Consider the following 25772-nt stretch of genomic DNA (forward strand, 5'->3'; position numbering starts at 1 on the left):
CCATTATGAGGGTTGTTCCTGGCTTTTTGTGGGCTTGGGGCTCTCACAATCATCGATATCAATAACAAAACACTCAACAGCTTTTAAGGCCCTAAATGATCAGGCTCCTGATTGCCTTCCAGATACTTGCTTGGGCTCCAGTCCTGGAGTTCTTTTGACCTCACTCAGAAATGCTCCAAACCATTTCCTCCTGGCTCACTCTTCTTCATATTAGGTATTAAGTGGAAATGTAAACAACATTGTAAAGCAAGGGTCTTTTAAAAATTGCCTCATCTCGTCTTGTTTTTATATTATTAATCCTACCATCACTTACACACACACACTAAAGTAAACCTCTAAAAACATAAACCTCTGGACTCGAAGCTTTGATATGTAGGAAAGAGAGAGGAATCTTACTGAATTGAGACTTAGGCCTGAGATTGGAAACTGCACAATGAACACCACAACAATTTAGTGTCATTTCTTCAGGAAGGGACCATTGTAACACTTTTAATTTGTAAAAAAAAAAAAAAAAGTCGCGATTTTACCAAGAAACAAATTACAGCAGCCAGAGAATGTGCCACACCTCTGCTTTGCTCTGCTTTGAGGGGGGTTGCAGTTCTTGGAGAAAGGAGTCCCTTCTCAGCGAATTATCCCTTCCATCCCAAACCCTTTAAGTGCGATGCCCTTTAGGATGCTAGTGGCATCACTTGCCGCTGCGTTTCCTGTTGGCAGCAGAGAGCAGGAAAAACAAGCTTTGGTAAGCCTCCGCCAGAGCAGAAAGAGCTGGGACGAGTCACGCGGCTTCCCCAGGCCGGTGTCCCAGTGTCCGGAGCCCCCAAGCCAGGAGCCTCTAGAACGGAAAATCGAGAGAGGCCTGAACTGGGTCCGGGAGCACACCTTTCGCCAGCACACAGAGAAGGCTCACGCGACTAGTGCACGCAGGGCCTCGGCTCTCTCTGGAGCTCGGCTGACCCTGGGGCGGCAGATCACGATGCCCGCGCGCGCTCCCCGCCGCCTGGTCCAGGGGCCTCGGGGGACCTGGCTGCTGGGCAGCCTCTGGGTCTGGGTGCTGTGCGGCCTGGGGATGGCGGGCTCCCTGGGAACCCCACAGCCATGCCAGGCACCCCAGCAGTGGGAGGGACGCCAGGTTCTGTACCAGCAGAGCAGCGGGCACAACAACCGCGCCCTGGTGTCCTACGATGGTCTCAACCAGCGCGTGCGGGTGCTGGACGAGAGGAAGGCGCTGATCCCCTGCAAGAGGTAGGCGGCTTGGAAGGGCAAGACGGCGGCCAGGGGAACGCCAACTCGGGGGCTTGCTACCCCAGCTAGACCCCCAGCAGCTCCCGATCCCCAATAACGTTATAGGGGCCCTTGGGATCCGCTTGGTCTGCCCATTGAGGTAGAGGCAGGCAAAGAAAGGATGGAAAAGTCAAGCATTCTAAGTTAGCCTCATGTCTTAACTGCTGAGTCATGCTTCTGGCACCTGAAGTCCCCTGCAGTCTAGGGCGTGTTTTTTTGTAGAAGGGACAAACACAATATTCTCTAAAAATTTTGTTTACAATGAAAACATTTTAAATCACAGTGTGTGTGTGTGTGTGTGTGTGTGTGTGTGTGTGTGTGTGTGTGTGTGTGTGTTGCCTGTGTGGAGGCCAGAGGACAACTTAGAGTCGGTTCACTCTCTGTCTTCTGACATGTGGCTCTAAGTACAACACTGTAAAAGGTATGGGAAATGATTTTTAAAAGCTCCTCCCAGCTCATTACCCTATTACAATCTGACCATGTTTGTTTCCATCTTGAGGATTTTCTCTTTTGAAAAACTAGTTAAAACTCCCATTAGAACACATATACTGTCTCCTTAAAACATCTGTTAGGTACTTGTACTGCCACCTTAGAATAGACGCTGGGGCACATACATTCCCACCTTAAAATTCCAATTTTACTTATCCTCCTCTCTTCTCAGTTTATTAGGTTTTTTTTTAAACCTATTTTTAATGACCACAGAAATTGCAAAATGGGAGGGCATGCTATCTGTCACACACATGCTCAACACAAATGGGTGCACATTTACATACACACACAATGGTAGTCAGTTTAGCTTTCCATTTTGTGTTGGTAGAGGACATACTTTTTTAGAATGTCACCTTGTTTCTGGTCTCTTTAAGACCTACTTTCTAATTTAAGATCACCACCTGTCTCCCTGGCTCAGCCCTCCACTAACGTCCAGTGTGTGTCATGCAGTCACACCGACATGGCATTTGCACCATGAGGAGATACGATGGCCCTGGTGCAAGGCTCCAGTGAACAGTGAGATTGGTGATGAATAAGAACCACTAGCTTCCAGCACAAAACAAAGCTTGGTAACACCGTTTCACCAAAAAACATTGGGAGTGTTGGGCTTCTCGCTTAAAGTAGGGGAAGACAACTTTCTGAACCATCTAATCAGAGTGCGACACCGCCCATTACCAAATGCAGGAGACGCACTGTACTCGTGGATTTTTTTCCTGCTTTTGAGGATTCAACAAACCACGGATAGAAAATATGTGAAATCATATTGCATGTACTAAGCCCATCCATACTGTTTTTCTTGTCATTGTTTGTTAAACAATACAGAACTTATTTGTATAACATTTATATTTGTTATACTGAACAACCTTTATATGGAAGGGTGTTTGTAAGCTGCATGCAATTTTTTGTCACTCTCAGATCAAGGACAAGAGCATCCCCATGGATTTTGTTAGCCATATAGGCACTGGATCCAATCCTCCTTGAATATAGAGGGACAGCTTTACATTAGCCTGGAAGGCAAGTCACAGTGGTGTCTTTATGGAAGATTCAGAGTGTGCAAAGACTTTCAAGAACATGAGTGTTTTTCATTGGGGGCTTGAGGGATATAGTAATATAGTAATATCCATTATTATAATATAGTAATATAGTAATATCCATTATAATAATGGATATTACTATATCCATTATTAATAATGGATATAGTAATATCCATTATTTGACTGTGTTATGTGATATACTATTGCTGAAACTTGGCATGTTTTATATAATTTTGCTTAGGGTTCATAACATCACGAACTAGGCTGTATGATTTCTATTCACATAAAAACACCAAGACCTAGGGAAATTAATAAACTTTTCTTCTATCGCACAACTGAAAGTTAAGAAAGCTGCATGGATTCTGACATCTATAATATACTATGTTCATATTCATCCATCCTCATTCAGTAGGCTATTGTTCATGGCAGATACTGTGTCAGTTATCAGTGGAGTGGGTCCTGATTTTTCAGGGGGTAACAGTCTGAAGGTGGAATCTCATAATTTAATTATCCCTATGATGAATATACCTATGATGAACACATGGCCAGAACTTCCTGGAGAAGGTGATATCCCAAATTAGTAGTCCTCAGACACCCAAGCGAATTTACCACAGGTGATATGCAGAAAAGACTTTGTTGGGGGCATAAATATGTATGTATCGCAGATTTAGTAGGTTGTCATCTGGGAGTTTACAAGCAGGACCCTTATTCTGAGACTACCAGGCCAGTCTCTATGAGGGACAAAAAGCACAGAGTGTGTTGAGAGGTCATGCTGAAGGAACCTGAACAGTTGGAATGCCATTATTAGGTGGCATAAAGATCACTGGATGCACAACTGAAATTTTGTCCTCATGAGCTTTAGAAAAACTAGAGCGACACAATGAGTGTAGGAGCAAACACTCAAAGAGTTCTGTAGCTGCTTCTGATGGAGAGGAAACTGCACAGGTGGTTCTATTAGGGAAGTGTTAAAGAGGTGGTGATATATAAGTGATCAGAGGCAGCAGGTTATGGAGGGACAAAGAGGAGTCAAGCAAGTTGCCATTAGTGGTACCTGGAGCTAGCTGTACTGGCTGCATAGAACAGGATCACTCTCTTTCCTCGGAGTGAGGGTGGGGCATGACTCTTGATGTGTACTTAGGAAGCATGTTCACTGGTTATCCGTGGGTCAGTAGACATGGGGAACATGGGCGGAACCCCAGAGCTCACTGCTGATGCTAACTAAGCAATGTGATCTGGAGAAGACCAAGAGTTCATTCTCACCCAAAGAGCATCATTAACTGTTTAAGACATTTGGCTATGTACTCAGAATCTGGTTCTGAAGTGAGCCTTTCTAGATTACTGTGGTTTTTTTTGAGACTCAGTTTCCTCTTTTACAAAATGGAAATATGTATAGCAACTCATTTATTAGCATATAGTGAGGATTCTGTAAGTTAAATATACAAAGTTACATTGTCTCCTCTTAGAGCAGTGAGGAGGTGTGTAGTGAGGGGTCCCAGGCGCTTCTCTCACCACCCACCATCATTGTTCTGGTGGATTTCATTTCCCACGTGCAGGAGTCTTACTGACAGCCCCTCTGAACTCAGACACTTGACTGAGCAGCACACACAAGTATCCTCTCTTTGGAAACTGACTCGGTACACAGACTCAAATGCTAAACTATATTTCAGCAAGATTTATAGCTGGTATGGAGACCAGTATTCTCAAAACCACAGAGATAGACTAGATCATTCTCTCCTTGATTCAAAACGATGTGAGGAGCCAAATTGCGATCAGGAGGTTATGAGTAAAGAGTTGGAGCAGACACACGTACAGAGGCCTGGTGATTGTCTCTTCCAGGCTCAGTTTTATGTACAACATTGAGGTTTTTTCCATCACAGATAGATGTTTCTTCCCAGAATAATATTTAACAATTGTCAGATTGTGTGGGCTACTTGAAACAAGCTAATGTCATTTGGGAAGAGGGAACCGCAATTGAGAAAATTTCCCCGCCAGATTGACCTGTGGTACATTTGACCGATAGAGGGTTAATATGGGAGGGGCCAGCTGACTGAGGGTAGCACCTATCCTGGGCAGGTGATCTTGGGTTGTATAATAAGTCAGGTTGAGAAAACCACAGGGAGCAAGCCAATTAACAGTGCTCTTTCACGTTTACTGCTTCCAGGTCCCTTCCTTGAGTTCTTACTCTGACTCTGATGATGGACTGTTTGAAAGACAATGTAAGATAAAAACAACCCTTTCCTCCCCAGATTGCCTTGGTCATGCTGTTCAGCAATAGAAACCTTAACTAAGATAGAAATTTATACCAGGAGTAGGGTATTGGCTGAGATAGACTTGATCGTATGTTTTGGGGAGGACAGTGGTAACATTTGAACTTTGGGCTGGAAAAACCATTGGAAGCTTTAAGAACATAATGTGAAAAGCAGTGTAGACAATGGAGGCCTGGCTTGAGAAGTTCTTAGAAGAAAGTTTGAGAGTGCTTTAAAGACTCTATGAGTATTCAACCCTTCTATAACAACTAAAGTGGACCATTGCTTCGCTTTGCTGATACAATGGATTTGGGTCAGCGGAGGCTGAAGAATCAGCTGTGATTAAGAAGAGACCAGCATTATTGATGTAGAATTTCTTCAGACATGTTTCCCTAGGTTCAGCTCACAGAAGCAGTGATCCAGAGGGGGCTAAGGTTATACCACATGCTAGTCACCTAACTTGAGTTTCTCAGATTGTCCTGGATGTGAAGGCATGAAGGAGTCTTGGAGAGCAGTCTTGTCACAGTGAAAGGCCAGGAGAGGCAACTGTTGAACCTATGTGGCAGAGGTGGAGGTATGGAGTCCTTGGAGGAGCCCTGGTGATCATGAAAATCATGAGTAAGTCCCAGGTGCCCCATCCTGAGCTGTTTACAGTGTTGGACATTGCTTTCGTATTATTCTGGTTGTAACTGTACTCTGGCTTCTCTTTTCTGAAATAAGAAGTATGTAACTTTTCAAATTAGGAGACCACAGTTAAGGGAGTTTGGAATTTTACAGAGACTTTGGAATTTTAGAGAGATAAGAAGTGTTAGAGAGGCTTGGGACTTTAAAAGAGTTTTAAATATTTTAAAGAGCCTGAACTTCTAAGTTGTGTAAAAATTTGAAACCTGTGGGAATTTAAAAAATTGGAATATTTTATATTATGATAGGAATATTAGCGTGACACCTCGGGGACAAATGAGAAAAAGAACGATTGTAGTTGAATAGTGATGTGTTTGTGTGTCAAGTTGACAAGGGTCAGTTGTGCTGACTGGACTTTTTTTTACCTTGACACAAGCTAAAGACATTTGAGAAGAGGGAACCTCAGTTGACCAAATGCCCCAAACCAAATTGTACTTTGGGGCATTCTCTTGATTTCATAAGTGATAAAGGAGGACCCAGCCAATTGAGGGTGGTGCCACTGCTGGGCAGGTGGTTCTGGCTGGGACAAGAAAGTGGGCTGAACAAGCCAAGAGGGAGCAAACCAGTAAGCAACACTCAATTCATGGCTTCTGCTCCACTTCTTGTTTCTGGGTTTCTGCCCTGACTTTCCTGCATGATGGACTACAAGCTGTAAGCTGAAATAAATCATTTCCTCCCCAAGTTGCTTATGGTCATGGTGTTTCATCACATCAGTAGAAACCCCAACTAAGATGCAGGTGAAATGGAAGGTAAAGCGATGCCTGTGTTTTTACAGTTGTGATGCCTCCTTGCTACTCTCTACTGTCCCTTCTTTTGGTCTGGAATCCTCCCACTCTGGACAGTACACAAGCTTGTATCAGGAAGTCTCTTTCCTCATAACTTAATAACTAATTAGTGTGCGTTTCAGACATGTACACTGCACTTGTAAGGCACAGCCTCAATCTTGTTGGCTTAGAATTCACATCCTCACTGCATCTCCATTTCTCTATCTTTATACCATCATGTGATGGCTTCACAGTATGGCTTGTAGATGGCAGTTGAGTTCTTCTTTCCATGATTTTGGCTGGGTTCCCTCTCACAGTCCTGTCAGGTTCTAAATCAGATGCAGAAAGGAGCATTTAGTATGTGAATACATTTTACATTCTTTAAATGTAGATTTCTTAGTACAGACTCAAAATGGTTTCAAATAACAGGAGTATGGCCAAGCAACCAGATGTTATTTGAAAAAACTATGGATGGTTGTCTCTTTGTATTTACTAGTAAGCTGAGACATAAGTGTAGAATTGGATCAACTTCTTAAGAGCCTTCTTCCCCTTCTTACGGAAAATCCCAGTGATAGTTACCAGGGAATGACAAGGATTTTCCAGAATCTCTGTTCCCTGAGATGATGGAAAAGATTAAAATAGTTTATGAGCTACAGATAAGACAAGCCTGAACCATGAATAGGAAAAATTAGTAATTGATACTATTTTGTTTTCTGGTTCCAACTGTCTCTTCTGATTTCTGGATTAAACTCATGGGGATTATATTGGGAAGGCTGAAGGAAAAGCAGGCTGATTATTTTTATAATTTAATCAATATGGTGATTTTATGTGAGGGGAGCAAGTTAGGTTTGACTGTATCCTACAGGGCACCAGTACCACACTGCTGCTTACCAGTGGTGTCTTCAGATTAATGAAGCTACACACATGGAGGCAGAGATTCACTGGATGAGTACACATAGAGATAACATTTTTTAGGCTGCTCAGGAGTTGATTTTATGTGTTCTACCAGAAATTTTTATTTATAAGTGATGAAAAGTATGTCACATATTGAGTAGCAAATGGATTCTCATTCAAGTTGTGATTGTTTCATGTCTGGTTTAGTTGTGTCCAGAGAACAAAAGAACATTTATCTTCTCTGCTGCGATATGAAACTAATTGTGTTTGGTTGGAAACGGAGGGAATGCTGTTAGACAGCCATAGGTTGGAATCATTTCTTTTCAATGACGCCTCATTTCTAAGTACTTTTGTTTAGGAGATATATGATTGCCAATATCATGAAAGCATATTGGTGCTTCTGTTACATCGAGCTGATGGCTTCTACAATGCTGTGGCATAGATTCTATATTTTTTTTTCACCCTGTCCTTTGTGTAAACTTAAGCTTCTTTCTCTCCCCTTCCTTTTCATTTAAGCTTGTCCTCATGAGCAGAAAGAAAAAGTGACCATTCAGTGCTTTGGCCCTGAGCCGAAAACCTCTCCTCTCTGACACTCCATTATCATATGAATTGAACAGAATTATTTATAGGAAAACTCCTTTAAGATCAATTCTTATGTGTTTGACACATGGTAGAACTCACGGCTCTAGCTGCATATGTATCAGAGGATGACCTCATCAGTCATCAATGGGAGGAGAGCCCCTAGGTCCTGTGAAGGCTCTATGCCCCAGAATAAGGGAATGCCAGGACTAGGAATGGGAATGGGTGAGTTGGGGAGCAGCGAAAAAGGGGAGTGATAGGGGACTTTTGGAGGGGAAACCAGGAAAAAGGATAACATTTGAAATGTAAATAAAGAAAATATCTAATAATAATAAAAATGATCAATTCTTGTGTGTTTGAGAAAGAAGATAATGATTCTTTCTTTAACACATTATCTTACTTTATTTTGAAACTATCTTCTATTTACATGTACAGTACAAAGAGGTTTTCTTTTAGTTTCTAAACTATTGGGGAGTTCATTGACCACCAGATATGCACATGGTCTTCAGATACTGCGGTGTATGTTTTCTGCAAGCAAGGACATTCATTCTCTGTACCTTCATTACAGCCATGAATCAGAAAGTCAACATTGGCTCTATTTTACTACCTGAAACCCAGCTACTTCCAGGTTTTGTTGGTGAACTTTTGGGTTCTTTTTACAGCAGAAGAATACAGTTTAAATATAAGCATGACATTGGGGTACTGTGTCTCTGATCTCTTTTTGTCTAGAACAATTCCCGAGGTTTTTCTTGCAGCTGCTATTTTTAAAGATTACTGCCTGGGTGTTTTACTCAGTGTTCCTCTGGTGTCTTGTATTCATGTTCAACTTACTCAGTATGGAGTGTGTCAAAGCTAAGACTTTACTGTATCTGTATGACCGCTTTAGCCACAGAATGTTGGTTATCATATTGTGACATTGTGAAGTGACACTTTTTCCTTCATAGTTAATAAGTAATTGTGTGGGAAGATACTTTCCCATCTTGTCCATTCCAATTGTTCATCAAACTCTAAATTTACTTCTTTGTTTCAGTACAGATTCAGGGTTCTCATTGCATTCCTTGCTTGTTTTGACTTCCCAGTTTTCCAGAGGAGCCTCTTCCAGTCGTCTTTGATATTCTTTTGGTTTTGTTTTGGTTTGTTGTTGTTGTTGTTTTTTGAGGCAGAGTAAGATATTCCACAATCATCTTATTTCCCCTTACAACAAGCTGTTCCTCAAGAAGTCCTGGTTATTGATATTGGAGAAAAATACTTGGAAGTCTAAGTCTGTAGTCTAGTTGTTCTCATTGCTCTCAGGCACTGCTAACAAGGAGTCGGGAGTCGTAACACACACACACACACACACGCACAGGAACACTCTCATGCACTCATTCACAAATATGCACACACTTAAATCTTTGTGTCTAGAACTCCAGTCCTTATCCCTAGAAGTAATTCTGTGGCCCTTTCCATTCCAGTTCAACCCAACATGGTGTATTCTCTTCTTGACCTCACCAATTTTGTAGCTCCCTTCTCTCACAGTGAATGAATAAGACCTCATCCTCAGATTCACTAAAGATCAGTCATGCAGCTAGAGTGTTCCCTCCCTACACAGCCCAAGACCAGCCTTACAGAAATGTTTGTGTCTCTTTAATGATGTTAGTCCATATTGTTCAAGCAGAGGAAGAGGAAAGGCAAGTTACATTTTTCCTAGATATTTACTTTCTCTTGAATTTATCAACCTGGCATCATTGCAGGCCTGCAGAGAGGATCTGTGAGTCTCAGGCAGTAGACCGGTCTTCACCATGTTCTGCATGGATTGGGATTTCATTTCAAGACTTTAAAGCTTGGGCATGACTTCTCCTTGTCATGTGCTCGCTGTTCTCATATCTGATCAAGAGAGATGATGTTTTGTTTTATTAACTAAGGAAAATGTACTACTATTGACATCTTGACCCTTCTAAAATAAACCATATTGATTTGCAATGCTGACATTTTCACACAAAAAAAGACACTTTCTTAGAAGAACCAAAGTTTGCTTTGAGAGGGTCTAGAGACCTTGGAGTTCAGGAATTTACTTCTTTTACTAAAGGCATAAAATAGCTGAACAGAACCAAGGAGAATAAAAAAAGCAAAACTAAACAACAACAAAAAATCCTTTATGAATGGAAGTCATCAGAAGTGGTCACCATACTGTTCTGGAAACAACTTCTTTTCAATAACATTGAGCTGTTTCTTCCTAAGTCTGTCCTTAGAGAAGGTGGTCAGGGCCACATGCCCAAAGATCTGAAAATATGCCACCAATTAGTGGTTTATTTTTCCTGGAAAAAAATGAGATAGTCTTATATTTCCCAATTCCAGTAAAAAATTCTCATTCCTTCCTTCATAAATTTTTATTTACTCATCTTTAAGGAAAAAGAGTCTCTTGAAGACTAACAGTGGAAACCTCATTTCACCCCTTTTATTTATCTCTGTCCTACCTGGCTCTCTCAAACCTCTCCAATCAAGCTGTCACACAGGTCCATGGAGAAGGTCCTGGGCAGGACCAGAAGCTTCAAATATCTCTCAGCTCCTCAGCAGCCCCGATTCTCTTCTCAGTACTCCCCTACCTAGGTGTGCCTCTTCTACTTGGCTTTTCACACATCACCTTCCAAATGTTTCTCATTATTTGAACAATAATTCTATGTATGTATGTATGTATGTATGTATGTATGTATGTATGTATGTATCTGTGTGTATGTGTTGTATCTCTTTTTCTGTGTGTGTGTGTGTTTGTATGTACATGTTCACATGTGTGAGTGTATATGCATGTGAAAGCCCATGGTCAATGTTGGATTCCTTCACATTCTGTCCTTGGAGCTCATGCATTCTCCCACTGGCTGCCAGTGAGTCTCTTATCTTAGCCTTCCCAGGAACTAAGACTGGGAAGTGGTGTGTGCCACTGTGGCCAATTTTTCTGTGTGTGTCAGGACTCCAAACCCAAGTCCTCATGGTACAGGGTGAGAAGTTTACCAACTAAACCACTACCCCTCCTCTGCCTCATTTCCTCTTTTTAGTCTTCTGGGCAATTCTTGCTCTCTGTACTGCTAATAAAGGAAAGGTCAGGGCTGGGCATTCCATCCCTTTACTTCTTGTGTGAACCCTCTGTCTAGATGAGATCATGTAAGTCATGGCTTTAAATGTTACCTCTTCATTGGGGGTGGGGGGGTGTCACCCATGTGTTTGGTTCCTTTCCAGAGAGCTCCCCTGGACCCATCTGCCTGGTTGATGTCTTCCTTTGAAATCTGTGGTCATTACGAATGTAGCATATCCAAAATAAATATTTCCTTTGCTTGTAACTAAACTAACCAGAACCAAACCCAAACCAAAGAACTAAACACATAAACTAAACTTCCCCTTTCTTTATCTTAAGTATAGTAGGTCTACTTGGTCAGCATAAACCCACACGGTCATCCTTCTCTTCTCTCTCACCTACTTCCAAAGAGGCAGGATATAAATCCAACCAATTCTGATTTCAAACGCTACACAGAATCTGGTTACACATTCTCTATCATCCTAGTTTCAACTGTCACTGTCTCATACCTGGAGTTTTGAAATCCTCCTGTTATACCCATAGTTTTGCTCTGACCTGCTGTTTGCAAGCATGATAACTTAAGTGATTGTATTCAGATAAATGTCTGTGTCAGGCAGCTCCACCTCTTTGGATTCAATGCCCTTCTTCATAGATGTCCCTGTGGGACTTACTCCTGTTCCCTCCATATCTTATCTTTTTGCCTTTGTTGCCAGCCCATAGCCTCGGCAGTTTAATCTGCTTGGAACTTCTGTTGATTATTCCACTTAACTAGAAAACCTTTTCCATCCAGAACTACTCTATCTCTAATGGTTTCTCTCCCCTCAGCATCCTCATACACTTACCTCAGTGCCTTACATAGTCAAGGTATTTGTTATTACCTAACATATTGTTTATTCTTTTTGTTGTTTTATCATCAGTCTTGCTACATCTAAGGTCAGGAGGTCAGAGATTTCTGCTTGGTTTTGCTATCTCTCCAGCATCTTAGAGTAGACCCTATAAGTGGAACAACAGTATGAACTAACCAGTACCCCCAGAGCTCGTGTCTCTAGCTGCATATGTAGCAGAAGAAGGCCTAGTTGGCCATCATTGGGAAGAGAGACCCCTTGGTCTTGCAAACTTTATATGCTTCAGTTCAGGGGAACACCAGGGCCAAGAAGTGGGAGTGGGTGGGTTAGGGGAGTAGGGGGGGAGGGTATGGGGGACTTTTGGGGTAGCATTTGAAATATAAATGAAGAAAATACCTAATTAAAAATATAATATTAGCATAAAACAGTTGTTCATAATCCTCATGCTACTAAATGATAAGCAAGCACTAGCTAAAGACATAGCATAACTTACATAGGCAATCCCTTATCATGGGACAACCACATTTCCTTACCTCTGTTTTTAACTAGTGTAACTGACAGTAAAATATGTGGCCTTATATTTTCATGCAAATATATATTAAATATATTTAACTTTATTTTGAAAGGTTCCTAGATATGAAAATAATGAGTTGACTTGCACATTTTAAAAGTTTTCAACAGTTAATCAAATTGACACTCAGGAAGGTTATTCCATATAGATGTTCCGACCAGCAGACTATGAGCACCCAACTTTCCACATCATATCTATAAAGAGACTAAGTATGTAATTTGTGGTACTATAAACAAGAAATAGATGGTCAGAATGGCACATCTGGGGTGATGATGTCACACTGCTGTGGATTGGTTCTGCCTGTGGTGAGTAGGGTTATAACTCACCACTGACTCTGGAAAGCTGCTGGTTTAACAAGGACATTGATCATTTCAGTGAATAATCACTGATAGATCTTATAAAGAAAGTTTTCTAGTTTGTGGATAAACCAGAGCCAACTCAGTGATTCATATAACAGCCTAACATGACATCGCCTTCACTTTTTTGAAGTGAGTTTGGATGCATAATGATGCATAATTCTTTTAATAATGTACCTGAGCTAGCAAATACTTGTAGAGATGGCTGTGATGAGTGAACCAGGCCATCTGCATGGGCTCCACAGCTTTGGATCCATTCACTTTGTCTCTTGATGAGACACCTCTTGGATCTCCTGGAATCTCAAGTCTTAATGCTTGGAGTTCCTCAGCCAGATGTTGATGAAAGATGGAGAAAGTCAGACTTGTCTTCTGAGGGAAAAATTGGGCTTCACTAGAACTATCAGAGTCCCCTGCAGAACTCTGGCGGAGAAGCCTGGTGGGAGTGTGGAGTCCTGTGTGGATGGATGGAAGCTCCACTTCAGAAGAAAGAACACAGTGGACCAGAAACGATCTCACACGCTCACATCCTTGCAAAACTCTGGCGGAGAAGCCTGGTGGGAGTGTGGAGTCCTGTGTGGACGGATGGAAGCTCCACTTCAGAAGAAAGAACACAGTGGACCAGAAACGATCTCACACGCTCACGTCCTTGGGAGCCAAGAGTTCTGATGGAAGAACCTAGCCCAGCCTTAGCATCCATAGAGATGCCCTGTTGGGTACTAGCCTCTGCACAACTTGGAAGCTTTTCATTTCAGACCCATGTCCTCTCTCTGTCCACTCTGTCACACACCCTGTAATTGTGGAAAGTGGAGCTCCTGACAGCTCTAGGTGTGGCCTGTGTAAACCAGGAAAATTCAGCATTATGAGATCTTAACTCTCCTTAAGGAGTTGGAAAAGGAAGTTTGTGGTCTGGTTTTTCTAACATTAGTACAGTTCCTATTGAACAAAGCAGGTATTTATTTAAGTCCCACTTACCACACTGAAAAAAAAATGTAATGTGTGTTGTTTGCCATGTTTCCTCATTTTCCATTTTGGATCCAGCTCCTGAAAGATCAACAACTTCCCTTGGCTAACCCCCGAGGCATTTCTGTAACATGCATATGCTCTCGGGTATATAAGGAGCTTGGTCATATCTTAGGGGTCCTCCTGGCTCTGTTTCCCTGCATTAGGATTATAAGCACTGCATTGGGCTTAGCTCTTTGGAGCAGGTGCTACGAATTGAACCCAGATCCTTATTCTTGCATAGCAAGCATTGTAACATCTTGACAACCTTTCCAGGTCTAAATTTAGTTTGAATATGCTTTTCTCTACCCTCATTTTGAAATTTTTTTCTATTATTTTTGAATTTGATGTCTCCAGGTCATGTCTAACACTAAAAATTTTAAATCCTATTTCTTGTTTAAGTTAAAATTTTGCAGTTCTAGATTGAACCCAAAGACTTTTATGTGCTAGGAAACTGTTCTATCTTTGCCTATTCCCATGTCTCCCGATCTTCTATTTCTAGAGGTTTAATCTTGTTTTCCTCCTGTTTGGATTGTTTCTCTGTGTGTTTTGTCTCTCTTACCTGCATCTTTTCTTTTGTTTTGGTTTTGGTTTTTGGTTTTTTGAGACAGGGTTTCTCTATATAGCCCTGGCTGTCCTGGAACTCACTTTGTAGACCAGGCTGGCCTCAAATTCAGAAATCTGCCTGCCTCTGCCTCCCAAGTGCTGGGATTAAAGGCATGCACCACCACCGCCCAGCTACGTGCATCTTTTTAAATTGCTTGTTTTGTCCATAACATTTTCATCCATCTCTTCATTTTAAAATTTCTTTTGCCGGAATCCTATCTTGTAAATCTCCTCCTCTCCATCACCATCATCACCATCATCCACTACTTTCTCTTCTTTGGATTGGCTTATGCTAACACCACTGCACTTTTATCTTGACTTCCTTCATTTCAAGTGTTTTATTAAATGTTCTGTCAATGTGTGTATGTGAGTTTCTATTTCAGCCTGCTGCAAAAGGATGCTTGCCTACTTAAAATCTCAAGGCTCACTGCAAGCCCAGCCTCACTGTCCCTACCCCATCCTGTCCCTGTGCCATGGCTGTAGAAAACACTCTGCTTCATGGCAGCGTGGCCTCCTCAGTACTAATGAGGCCATTCCTCTGAGTGTCTGTAATTAGCTTGAACTATTGCCTCAAGGAAAAAAGGCAGTGTCTATCATCAGATGAAAGAATATTCCTACATGTGGCCAGGATCCATCAAGCTGTATTTTTGGAAGAGAAAGCCCCTCAATTTCTTGAGCATTTCTTTTCCTTTTGAACTAGTGTCCAAGGACTGAAGGTCGGCCACCTATGGCTTCTTATATTACACACATAAATTATACTTTGATTTAACTTTACCTCAGACTACATTCTTAAATAATCTAATTTTCTTTTAGTTATATGTGATTGGCAGAAAGTCCACAGTGAATTTTCCAAGTGTTTTTCTTTTTTGTGTCTCATCATTACTGTAGGGTGTAACTCACACTTCATGTGTGCCAGAGTACAAGTGGCTGAAGCTCAGACTTTCCTCCTGAGAGTTAAGATTACTAATCTATTATATTGCATGCTAAATAAACCCAAGATTTGACCAATAGCTCCCATAGAAGCCAAAGTCCTTCTGTGATCAAATGATATCAGTGCACTCCCTTGTCTGTACTTTAGTGTGTCTGAGATGGTCATATAATTATGAGTGGGTGAGTAGCCACTGCTTTCTTTGTGGGGGGAATGGGAATAAGTATGATAGATGAGCAGACTTTGAGTCTAATCCTGACCCTGATATTCACTACTAAGTTATAATCTAAAATGCATATATTTTAATATGGTTTTTAAAATACAAGTGTTAGAGGCTTTTCACCTATCTCCTGAATACCCCAATTCAAGCCAGAAAAATCATTTCATTTTAGCTGCTCAGGCAGTAGCTAGTTAGGTTAACTCACCGCCAGGTTTGACTTCAATATTTTAGAGTCCAAGATTAGCCAAATGCCAGGGCTTTGCTCATTCTGCAAGGAAAGACTCTCATACAACTTCCATGAGGGTCAATATACAGTGTCTGTGATGCAGGGTTTTAAGTACCCCATTAGTGATGCCAAACAGAAAAGCTGGTACCAGGAGAGGTTTGCTGCTCAGAACTCTTGGGATGTACTTGTGACACATGTTTCTAAGTTTCACGTAAGTTTCTTCCAAACCCTGGTCTTTCTCTGTCTGTTGCTATTCCCTTTCTAGGATGTTGTCTCCGAGTTGCCAGCTGGCACATGACATACAAGCACAATGTCTTTATCCAACTACACTCAAAGACAGAAATATATACAATAGAATTGGACCAGCACCCTTCTCTTGTTTTCTAAGAGAAATCTCCATTATTCCTTTTCCGGCTTTTCCTACAGTCTGCAAGGCCAGAGCCAATTATGCCTTTAGCTCAAAAGACAACCAAGAATGAGTTATAGAATCCACTCAGCTTCCATTTGGAGAGGAAGGTGAGGGGAAGGAGCAGAAATGTCTATTTTACCTCTTTTGAAGTTCAATAACCTTTTACATACTTGGGTAAAGACACATGTGTAAGCCTTCACATCTAGTTGTGATGGCAAGCAGGAAGCAGTAATAGCTCATAAAAGGAGACTTTCCTAGAACAATCCCTCAATAGGGACCATTTGAATGACAGTGAATTGAAAAGTAGCTCACAATATATATACACAAGATAAATGGGACTCTTAAAAGTACTGTGATATCCCTTATGAATATTCTGTAAGTGTTGATTAAAAGTTTCTCACTAGCAAATATATCCCAATAGTACATCAAAAAATACAGCAGAATCAAGAAACATTTATCAGGGGGATGCAAGGATAGTTTCTTTTCTAGAAATCTTAATACACCTAAGACAAGGTATACATGAGAATATTCTTTGATGGAAAGACAATTGATCAAATTCAATAAACATGGTTTATAGAAGGTACTTTGCAGGAAATGACACTGCTTTCTTACCATTATAAATAAAGCTCGTGTATTTTAATATGGAGTTCATATTCTTTTTGCCACTTAGCTAAGAACCCTGTTCTTTCTATTCCACTTAGTGATGCTGGTCTTATAGCCAGAGAAAGTGCTCAGAGGATGAGAGCTAACGCAGAGAAGTACAGACACATCTTTTTCAAGGAAACAATGTAGTTGGCTTTGAAAATAAGAACCAAAACTGAGTTGAAGCAATAAGCGAATTCAGTATGATGGTTGAGTATTGAATTAGCAATCCAAACTTGTAATCTCCATGTATATAAACAATGATCTGCTATAAACTTAACAGGCAAGAGAAGATTCAATTTATTCTAGCAACAAAAGATACAAAGTAATTAAAAGAAATGTGAAAAAATGTGTTAGAAAAAAATTATTACTGAACCATAAAAATCAAAAGTGAGCATACATATTTGGAGAGATAGAATGTCTTTACATGTAAAGGTATTATTAGTTCATTAGTAATACATACATTTAACTCAAACAAAATAAAATTGTCATCTTAGTGTTAGTTAATTTGATCGAAATAGTTCGTTTTTAAATGTATATGGAAATGTTAGATCTAGATATCTAGTACGACTCTAACAAGGAAGAAAACAATTGCTGATGACTACTGTGAATATTTCTAAGTAAATCAGTTGGCTGTAGTGAGCAGACATGCAACCCAGAAGGATAGAAGAGTCCTGAAGTAGATCCAGGGACAGATGGGGATTCGATCTCATCACCAAGGAAAGATGGACTGTTTGACAATGCTCTTGGAGCAACTGTAACATAATAAAATTACCCTTTAGATATTAGACCATATATAAAGGTAAATTTCAACTTGGTTTAAAGCTCTCTATATAAGAGAAAATAAGAGAAACTGGGAGCCTGGAGACTTCCCTTTATAAACACAGGATTTTAGAAATGAAAAAATTCAGAAGGCAATAAGATATTTAAATTGCAAAAATACTTCTCATTGTAAAACTAGAGCTAATAACATCTGTAACTAAGACATAAAAGGCAAATTAATTTTAAAAACTTGGAAATAAAGTCGCTAAACTTGATAGAAGATAGTTGTTTTTCAGAGGAAAGAAAAGCATGATGTTGCTTTGACAGGTGATGGTGTGCTCAACTGCCCTGCATGAATGAAAACCTCCTCACTCATCCTAAGGACAGAACCCTGAAAGTGGCGAGCCTGGCCACTCTTGTCCTAATGTCCCTGTGACTTCCTAGACGACGCAGTGTGTAAACTTCTCAAGCATTATACTTTAGGTTTGTGTCATCTTTTGTCAGGACTTTTTTTTTTTTCTTCTTCTTTTTAAAGATCTAAAACATAGCCTTGGGATTCTTATTCTCTAACCTGCTTATCAGATGGGCACAGATACAATTTTGGCAGCATCCTCTTTTGGCAGGACTGTAAAGAAAGCAGGCACTTGTGTTGCTGGTAAAAGTACAAAACAGCACAGTCTAGTGGAGAAAAATCTGGTAATGTTTAAAACAACCACTGATATTCTTACCTTTTGACCTGGGTATTGTGTTTCAAATGGTGTTGCATTTCCCAAACAGGACAGAATGAAGTTATTCCTTCTGGTGCTTTTGTCCATGTAAACATTGTAAAAACCAGAAAAAATGGAAGCTGATAAAAAGTATTATCTATAAGGCATGTGGGGAAGAAGGAAAGAGACTGGGGTAGGAGAGCGACTTCTCTCAATATGCTTCCCTAGAGCATTTTGAGTTTCAAAACATGACATTTTTCACATTTAAATAATAATGTTAAAGCTGGGCAGTGGTGGCACACACCTTTAGTTCCAGCACTTGGGAGGCAGAGGCAGGCGGATTTCTGGGTTCTAGGACAGCCAGGGCTACATGGAAAAACCCTGTCTTGAAAAAACCAAAAACCAAAACCAAAACCAAAAACACAAATAATAGGGAGAAAAGTGTAAAATTTCTAAATTTAGAACAAACAGAAACAAAACAAGCTGATGATTATTAATCTGGAAGTATAGCTTCACAGGGAGTCGAATTATTCCGTGTGAACATTTTAGCACAGTATTGACTCCAAGTCTCAACAACTCCAACTAAGGATACAACCCTATGATGAAATCCTAGCTTTAGTTCACACTTTAATTTTCAACAGTTTTGACTATAGTATAAAATATGTACATCACTTTGTTAATAATTTTGGAAACATGCCTTTTTATTTTAATAGAAGAGATAGATAATTATAAGAGCAATGAAGAGAACTTATGATATTAAATTTCAGCCGGAAATAGCAACATTAATTTATGATTTTGTAAACATAAGAGGCTGTGATGGCGGAAAAGCCATCCCAGAATAACATCTATTGCTCCACTCTGGTTCCATCAAGTCTGATCAGGAGAGCCCACAGTGAGCCTGGGGTATCTGCTATCACAGAGTCACCAAGCATTCAAAGATCAATAGTAGTATATTAGCAGATACTGGCTGGAAGGAACTCTCAGTGACTAAACAGTAGATGATGCTGGTACACTTAATAAGTGGAGCTTTGAGAGTAGAGAAATTCTGCACAGATTAGGAAACATAGAGAGATGTCATTTATTCTGCCATTAGTCTTATTACACCAACCTCTAGTGAAATAATTCAAGAATTGATTTTATTTACAATTTCTAGGTCAACGCTGCCAAGGTATCACAACAGAGAAAGCCATTTGCCACCAAGCCCGGCTACTTGCTTTTTCTCCCTGGAACTTTGCTGGTAGACCAGAGCAGCTACTTCAGCAAGTGATCTTCCTCTGACCTCTCTAGGAACATGGGCTCGTCCTTACAAACTGCTGCCTTCCTCTTACATTTGCAAGCTGCATGTGAGCAATGAAATAGTTACTACAGTATTTTAAATCACCTTATGGGTAATTGAAGTTAAAACCAACACTGGATAACAGGATATTCCTAGCATCACAAAGTATTGCTCATCAATGATGGCTAATTGCTCATGGAGAGATCAGTATTATCACATATCATCATGGTCAAAGTTAGCAATGTATCAGTGAGAAACTAAATTAGCTGTTTTCTCATGTGATAATGCTGGAAGCACACACCTTGCCACTGATGGGCTTCTTTGAGCCAAAGTCTCATCAAGCCTCAGACACAATATCATTTGGGTGTGGCAGGGAGGGGTGCGGGGCAGGAACTAGAGGCACAGGTTTAATGGCATCCAAGGAAGTTGTCCAGGAAATCCGGAGAAGAAATACAATAAGGCAGCCATATACTTTTTTTTAATTAGGTATTTTCTTCATTTACATTTCAAATGCTATCCCAAAAGTCCCCCATACCCTCCCCCTGCTACCCACCCACTCCCAATTCTTGGCCCCGGTGTTCCCCTGTACTGAGGCATATAAAGTTTGCAAGCCTCTCTTCCCAGTGAAGGCCGACTAGGCCATCTTCTGCTACGTATACAGCTAGAGACACGAGTTCCGGGGGTACTGGTTAGTTCATACTGTTGTTCCACCTATAGGATTGCAAACCTCTTTAGCTCCTTGGGTACTTTCTCTTGCTCCTCTATTGAGGACCCTGTGTTCCATTGTGGAGCCCCAGTTTCTTTGACTCTATCAAAAATGAGCACTTGTTATGAGCTGTACAAAGTCATAAGCCAAAATTAAAGCTTTATAAGAACAAAGGGAGGTAATTATTCCCTAGTGGAGTCTCTGAGCACCTCAGGAAAAAAAATGCAGCTTTTGGAACCCCAGCCGGCTCTTTCTTTTTTTTTCTTTCTGCTTTGTTCTTTAGTCTTACTCATTTCACATGGTGGAAATCATCCCCACAGCTTCTGTGTTCCCATATGACAGTTCATTTACACAGAGAGGCTGACCAGTAGGCCCTCAGTCCCAATTCTACACCTCCAGGCCAATCTGAATATGGCACACTAGGTCCCATATTCTCATGTAGCCCAGTAAACCCAAGTGAGAGTGCCAAGGTCTGTATGGGAGACACAGATGCTAGGGTGGATTGGGGATTAGTGGGAGTGGGCTCAAGAAGCTATCCCCATATACATAGATATGAGTTCTTCAGGGGACAGCTATCACAGTTTGAACACCATAGACCTAGGAACAGCATGGCATGATGCTAACAGTCGGGAGAAATGATTCCGTTGTACAACTCTGAGGGTACACACACCAGAGTGTTGGATGGTCAACCTGCCAGAAAAAGCACTGAAGGGTAGGCTTTGTTTATGGGCAGAGGTTCTTATATTTCCTCACAGGCTGTGTCTCAGATTTGTTGCTGACACTTCTAAATTCAGTCAACGAGTGGCTAGGCTTTATTGTGTTGGAGACTTAAGAGATTGTGAGATAGTAGATAATACTGGCTTATTCTTTGTGGATCCTACATGCATTCTAGAGGATATTAGTTCTATTTTAAAATGTTTATATTTGTGATGCATTAAATATGTGGTGTATGTATTACTGAGTGTGTATGCATGTGTGCATGAGGCGTGCATGTGTGCTTGTGGGCTGGTGTGCTCATACATATGGAGACCTGTGTTGGACCCTGGGTACCTTTCTTTGGCCATTCTTCATTTTTATTTGGGATCAGGTCTGTCACTGAACCTAAAATTATGCTGGCTATCCAATGAGCTTCAGGGATCCATCCATCTCTCCCAGTACTGGAATTGCAGGAACCCTTTGGCACGCCCATTTTTATGTAGATGCTGTGGATCCAAACCCAGGTCCTTATGCTTGTCTAACAAGCCCTTTGACCACTGAACCATCTCTGTAGCACAAAATTACCTTCCCCTTTTAAACAGTATTTCATAAATGCACATTTTATTTTATTTTCACCCCCACCTTTAAATGCATGTCATCTTTTCATGCATTATTTCCCCTTATAAGCTGGTTCTTGCTTTTCTGAAATTAGTGGGATATATATAAATATATAAAATGAGGTCATAATCATATTTCTATACCACCTCATAGAAACATAAAGTATAATGCTAATTGGGATACCTTTGACAAAATAACATTATTGATAATGATTTATTTTAATGAAAATAATTTCAAACACAGACTTGGAACAGAGAGCAGACATCCTGCATGAACGTGTGTTTTGAAACCTGAGGCTTATTGAACAAAGATCATTATCATTTGCCCATTTTCCTCATGATGCTGGGATCAAATCCATGTCAGGCAGGTGCTCTGCCACTCAGTTATCCTCCCAGCCCATAGTGAGCAGTCTCCTTTCACTGATGAAAAGCATTTGCTAAGGTCTTGGCTTTACAAAGACCCCCAAATCACTTAGTTTTAAGAAGTACAACATAGCATACCTAGAGATTTCTACATCAGATATAGGTGTAAGGCTTAGAGTTCCTTCTTTCACCCTGCAGGCAGCGTGTGTATGCGGTCACTAGAGGAGACAAAAAGCATGCAGGCAAGCTTGCTGTGTTAGTCATCTGCTCTGAAGGTTCCTTGGCCTTTGTCCTTGCTGCCCTAGGCTCATCAGGCTACACACAGAGTACCTTCCATCAAGAGAGCAAATCACTCATGAAGGTTATCTAGGCAGTAGATGCAGGTATTTTGTCTATCTTTCTGCAATGACTTCTGACTTTCAGGAAATTTCTATTATTCCTTGATTTTAATGGGCTGAGCATTGGTGGTGCATACCTTTAATCCCAGCACTTGAGAAGCAGAGGCAGGTGGATTTCTGAGTTCAAGGCTAGCCTGGTCTACAGAGTGAGTTCTAGGACAGCCCGGGCTACACAGAGAAACCCTGTCTCGAAAACAACAACAACAACAACAAAGCAAAGCAAAAGCAACAAAAGTGAAGTTTTCCTTTATCCTACTAAACAAATCTCCATAAGCCAGATATTACACCCACATGTGTCCCTCATTTCAAGGGCTTAAGCCTGGGGTCTAGCATGTAGTGGTTCACAGATAAAAATTCACTTTGAAATGTCGTTTAACTTCTAAACTTTAATTTATCCACAGTTAAGTGGTTTGGTGTGAATAACATTTATAAAAACAAGTGATTTGCAATCTTTTAAAATTAATTTATATCATCCTTTATATCAAAGATCTTTGGGCTCTATATTGATGAAATACATGATTATTTTTAACATAAAAGTCCTTAACTATTTTCTGTGATTCCACTTTTCAGATTATTTGAATACATTTTACTCTATAAGGAGGGAGTGATGTTTCAGATTGAACAAGCCACTAAACAGTGTGCAAAGATTCCCTTGGTGGAATCCTGGGATCCTCTCGACATTCCCCAGAATTCTACCTTTGAAGATCAGTACTCCATCGGAGGGCCTCAGGAGCAGATCATGGTCCAGGAGTGGTCTGACAGAAGAACAGCAAGATCCTGTAAGTATGGAAAGGATTCCCACATTGCATCTCAGGGTGTATGCTGGGGAATAGACTCTTCTAAGTCCCTTACTGAATGTAGTTGTTGGGGAAAGTCACATGCTTAAATGAGGTTTTAAAGCCCAAGTAAGTCCCTTGTGTACTTGGCAATTATGTGTTACCATTTTTTTAGTGGGTTGTTGAAACACCTCCATCTATTAGTTTTACTTGCATGCCTCTGTCACTTTGAATCTAATGTGATCACCCTTTGCTATAGACTTTTCATGAAATCCATTAGGTCTGTAACCTAAAGGAATTTTTTGTGATAATACTCCTGAATTTGGTGCCAACATTCACTTCCCACCATCACCTCCTAAAACTGCCATGTCCAGACCTGCTCCATTATTCTAAACACAAACAGGCCTGCTTTAATACAAACCATTTTTTTTTTTAATTCTGAGGTTGTTTTGAAACATATAGAGTAGACATTCAGTCTTTGAGAAACAATATGGCATTTAACCAAAACATTTAACATAAAATTTCCATATGGTCCAGAGCACCCAACTCTGAATATATGCTAAAAAAAAAAAAAAAAAGATGACAGGAACTCAAATAGCTATTTGTACACCCTGACTTATATTGGTTCTATTCCTACAAACAACCTGTTAGAAACAACTCAGATACCATCAGCAGATACGCAGATAAACAAAATGTGATACTTTGTTAGAGTAGTTTCCTTCCTTTGAAAGGAAGGGAATTCTGGTATGTGTAGAAACAGGAATAAACTTGAGGGTATTATGTAAAGGGAAACAAGCCAATCAAAAATAAATAAATAAATAAATACTGTGTGCATGAAGTGCCCAAATCTATCGGACCGTCAGTAGCATGACTGCTGTATGGTATGGGAGGAGAGGAAGATCAGAAACCACTGAACAGAGAAAGAGTTTTCAATTTGGGCAAGTTGTAAGGTAAGTGATGACGACTGTAATAAACCAATATGAAAACCTCCATAATGAGTCTTTGAACAAAGTCAAAAAGTGCACTTTATAAAAATGTTCCAGAATTTTGCCTGTGTGCTCTCTGAAAAGGTCAACCTTTTTCCTCTTTAGATGAAACGTGGATCGGCGTTTATACAGCCAAGGATTGTTATCCGGTCCAGGAGACCTTCATCAGGAACTACACTGTGGTCATGTCCACGCGCTTCTTTGATGTGCAGCTAGGCATTAAGGACCCCTCTGTGTTCACCCCACCAAGCACATGCCAGATGGCGCAGCCAGAGAAGATGAATGAGGGCTGCTCCTTGTGAACTTGCAGGAACTGAACCTCCAACCTCAGCTCTTAGTGACCTTGTATGGAAATGGATTAGAGACTAGTTTGAAAGTAACTCTTCACTGGAAATAAAGCTAATTTTAGGGAGATAAACCCTATGTGGACTTGCTTGTACATCTGACTGTGGCTGCTCAGCTCTGTTTTGAGAAGGAAAGGGGCCATCCTTTCTGTGAGCAGGTGGGTAGTCAGTGCCATAGAGTAGGAAAGGGTGGGGGTGGGGTCAGCACAAGGAGTTTGCCTCTGCAGGGTGAGACTTTTATTATTGCCAATAAGAATCGAAGGTGATAATAAGATAGAATGCTTTTGTTCAGTTCTCCCCTTACAAAGAAAGTCCCTTGCTTGTCTGCACCAGGGTAGCAATAGCTCCCAGTGACACCACCCCTGCCTCTGGTTACTATAAGATGAGCCTTTAAGATTCTTTCTAGACTTGAATTTTGTGGCATGGCCCACTGGATGTAGATACTCTACCAGGAAGTAGAAACTGTTAATACAAAGTAATGCTTCCTCTAACGGCAAAGGAAGCTTTAAGTGGGAGGCTTGGACAATCTTAGTATTTACACGTGAGATGAAATGAACAGTCACGTGTGCTGCTTTGTGTGCAAGAGTACTGACCGCTCTGCTGAACCTTCATGTCTTTTCTAGCGGGCAAACAGGCTTCCAAAATAGCACTGACCTGGGAGGCCCCCAAGTAAGGCCAAGAATTCTCTGCTAATCTAATCCTTTACATATTAAATGAACTAGGCTAGTAGCCCTTGCCTTTCCTTTCCTGAAACTCTTTCACTGCAACTGTGTCTATATGACTACTGCTCATGCTTCCAAGATCAGCTCACATGTGACCTCTGTGAGCTACTCCCATGCCTGAATTCATTGCATCTTACACCTTGGCATGCCATGCTCATAATACTCATTATGCTGTGTGGGATTTCCTGATTATTAGAAGCTGACCTCTGCTATCCTGGGTAAGAACCCCTTGAGTACGGGTACCATGCTCTGTTTACTTTAGTATCTCCAGCACCAAGCAAGTGCCTGGCACATAGTCTGTGCCCGTAACATTTGTAGAAAGGAGCTCACCAGCTCTGTCAGTGTTTACTTTCTTCATCTATTAAACAGGGTTGGTTTTTCTGGTTGCTAAGGAGACTTATAGTAATACAACTTACTATTCTAGATTCTTCTTATCGCTGTGTTTCATTTGCCATGTAGCATCTTTTGTTATCAAGAGAAATGTATGATGCTTGCTTTATGCCATAGCCATCTATATTGTAATTTATCTATACAATTAAATAAATTTAATGAACCCTACAAATTATTCTTTGATGTGTTTGTTTTTGTAAGAAATATGGA

The 25772-nt window shown here is 40.7% G+C and overlaps 1 protein-coding gene across 1 annotated transcript; it reads left to right on the forward strand.

The window, feature by feature from the left end:
• The first annotated feature begins 717 nt into the window (after positions 1-717).
• Epdr1 (ependymin related 1) lies at positions 718-25772 on the forward strand. The gene is made up of 3 exons (XM_021180611.2): positions 718-1242; positions 22915-23123; positions 24212-25772. The coding sequence occupies exons 1-3, from the start codon at positions 974-976 to the stop codon at positions 24406-24408; spliced, it is 675 nt and encodes a 224-aa protein (XP_021036270.1). The 5' UTR covers positions 718-973; the 3' UTR covers positions 24409-25772.

This window comes from Mus caroli, unplaced genomic scaffold (genome assembly GCF_978045245.1).
Source record: "Mus caroli unplaced genomic scaffold, Mus_caroli_1 scaffold_15, whole genome shotgun sequence".
Classification (NCBI taxonomy): domain Eukaryota; kingdom Metazoa; phylum Chordata; class Mammalia; order Rodentia; family Muridae; genus Mus; species Mus caroli.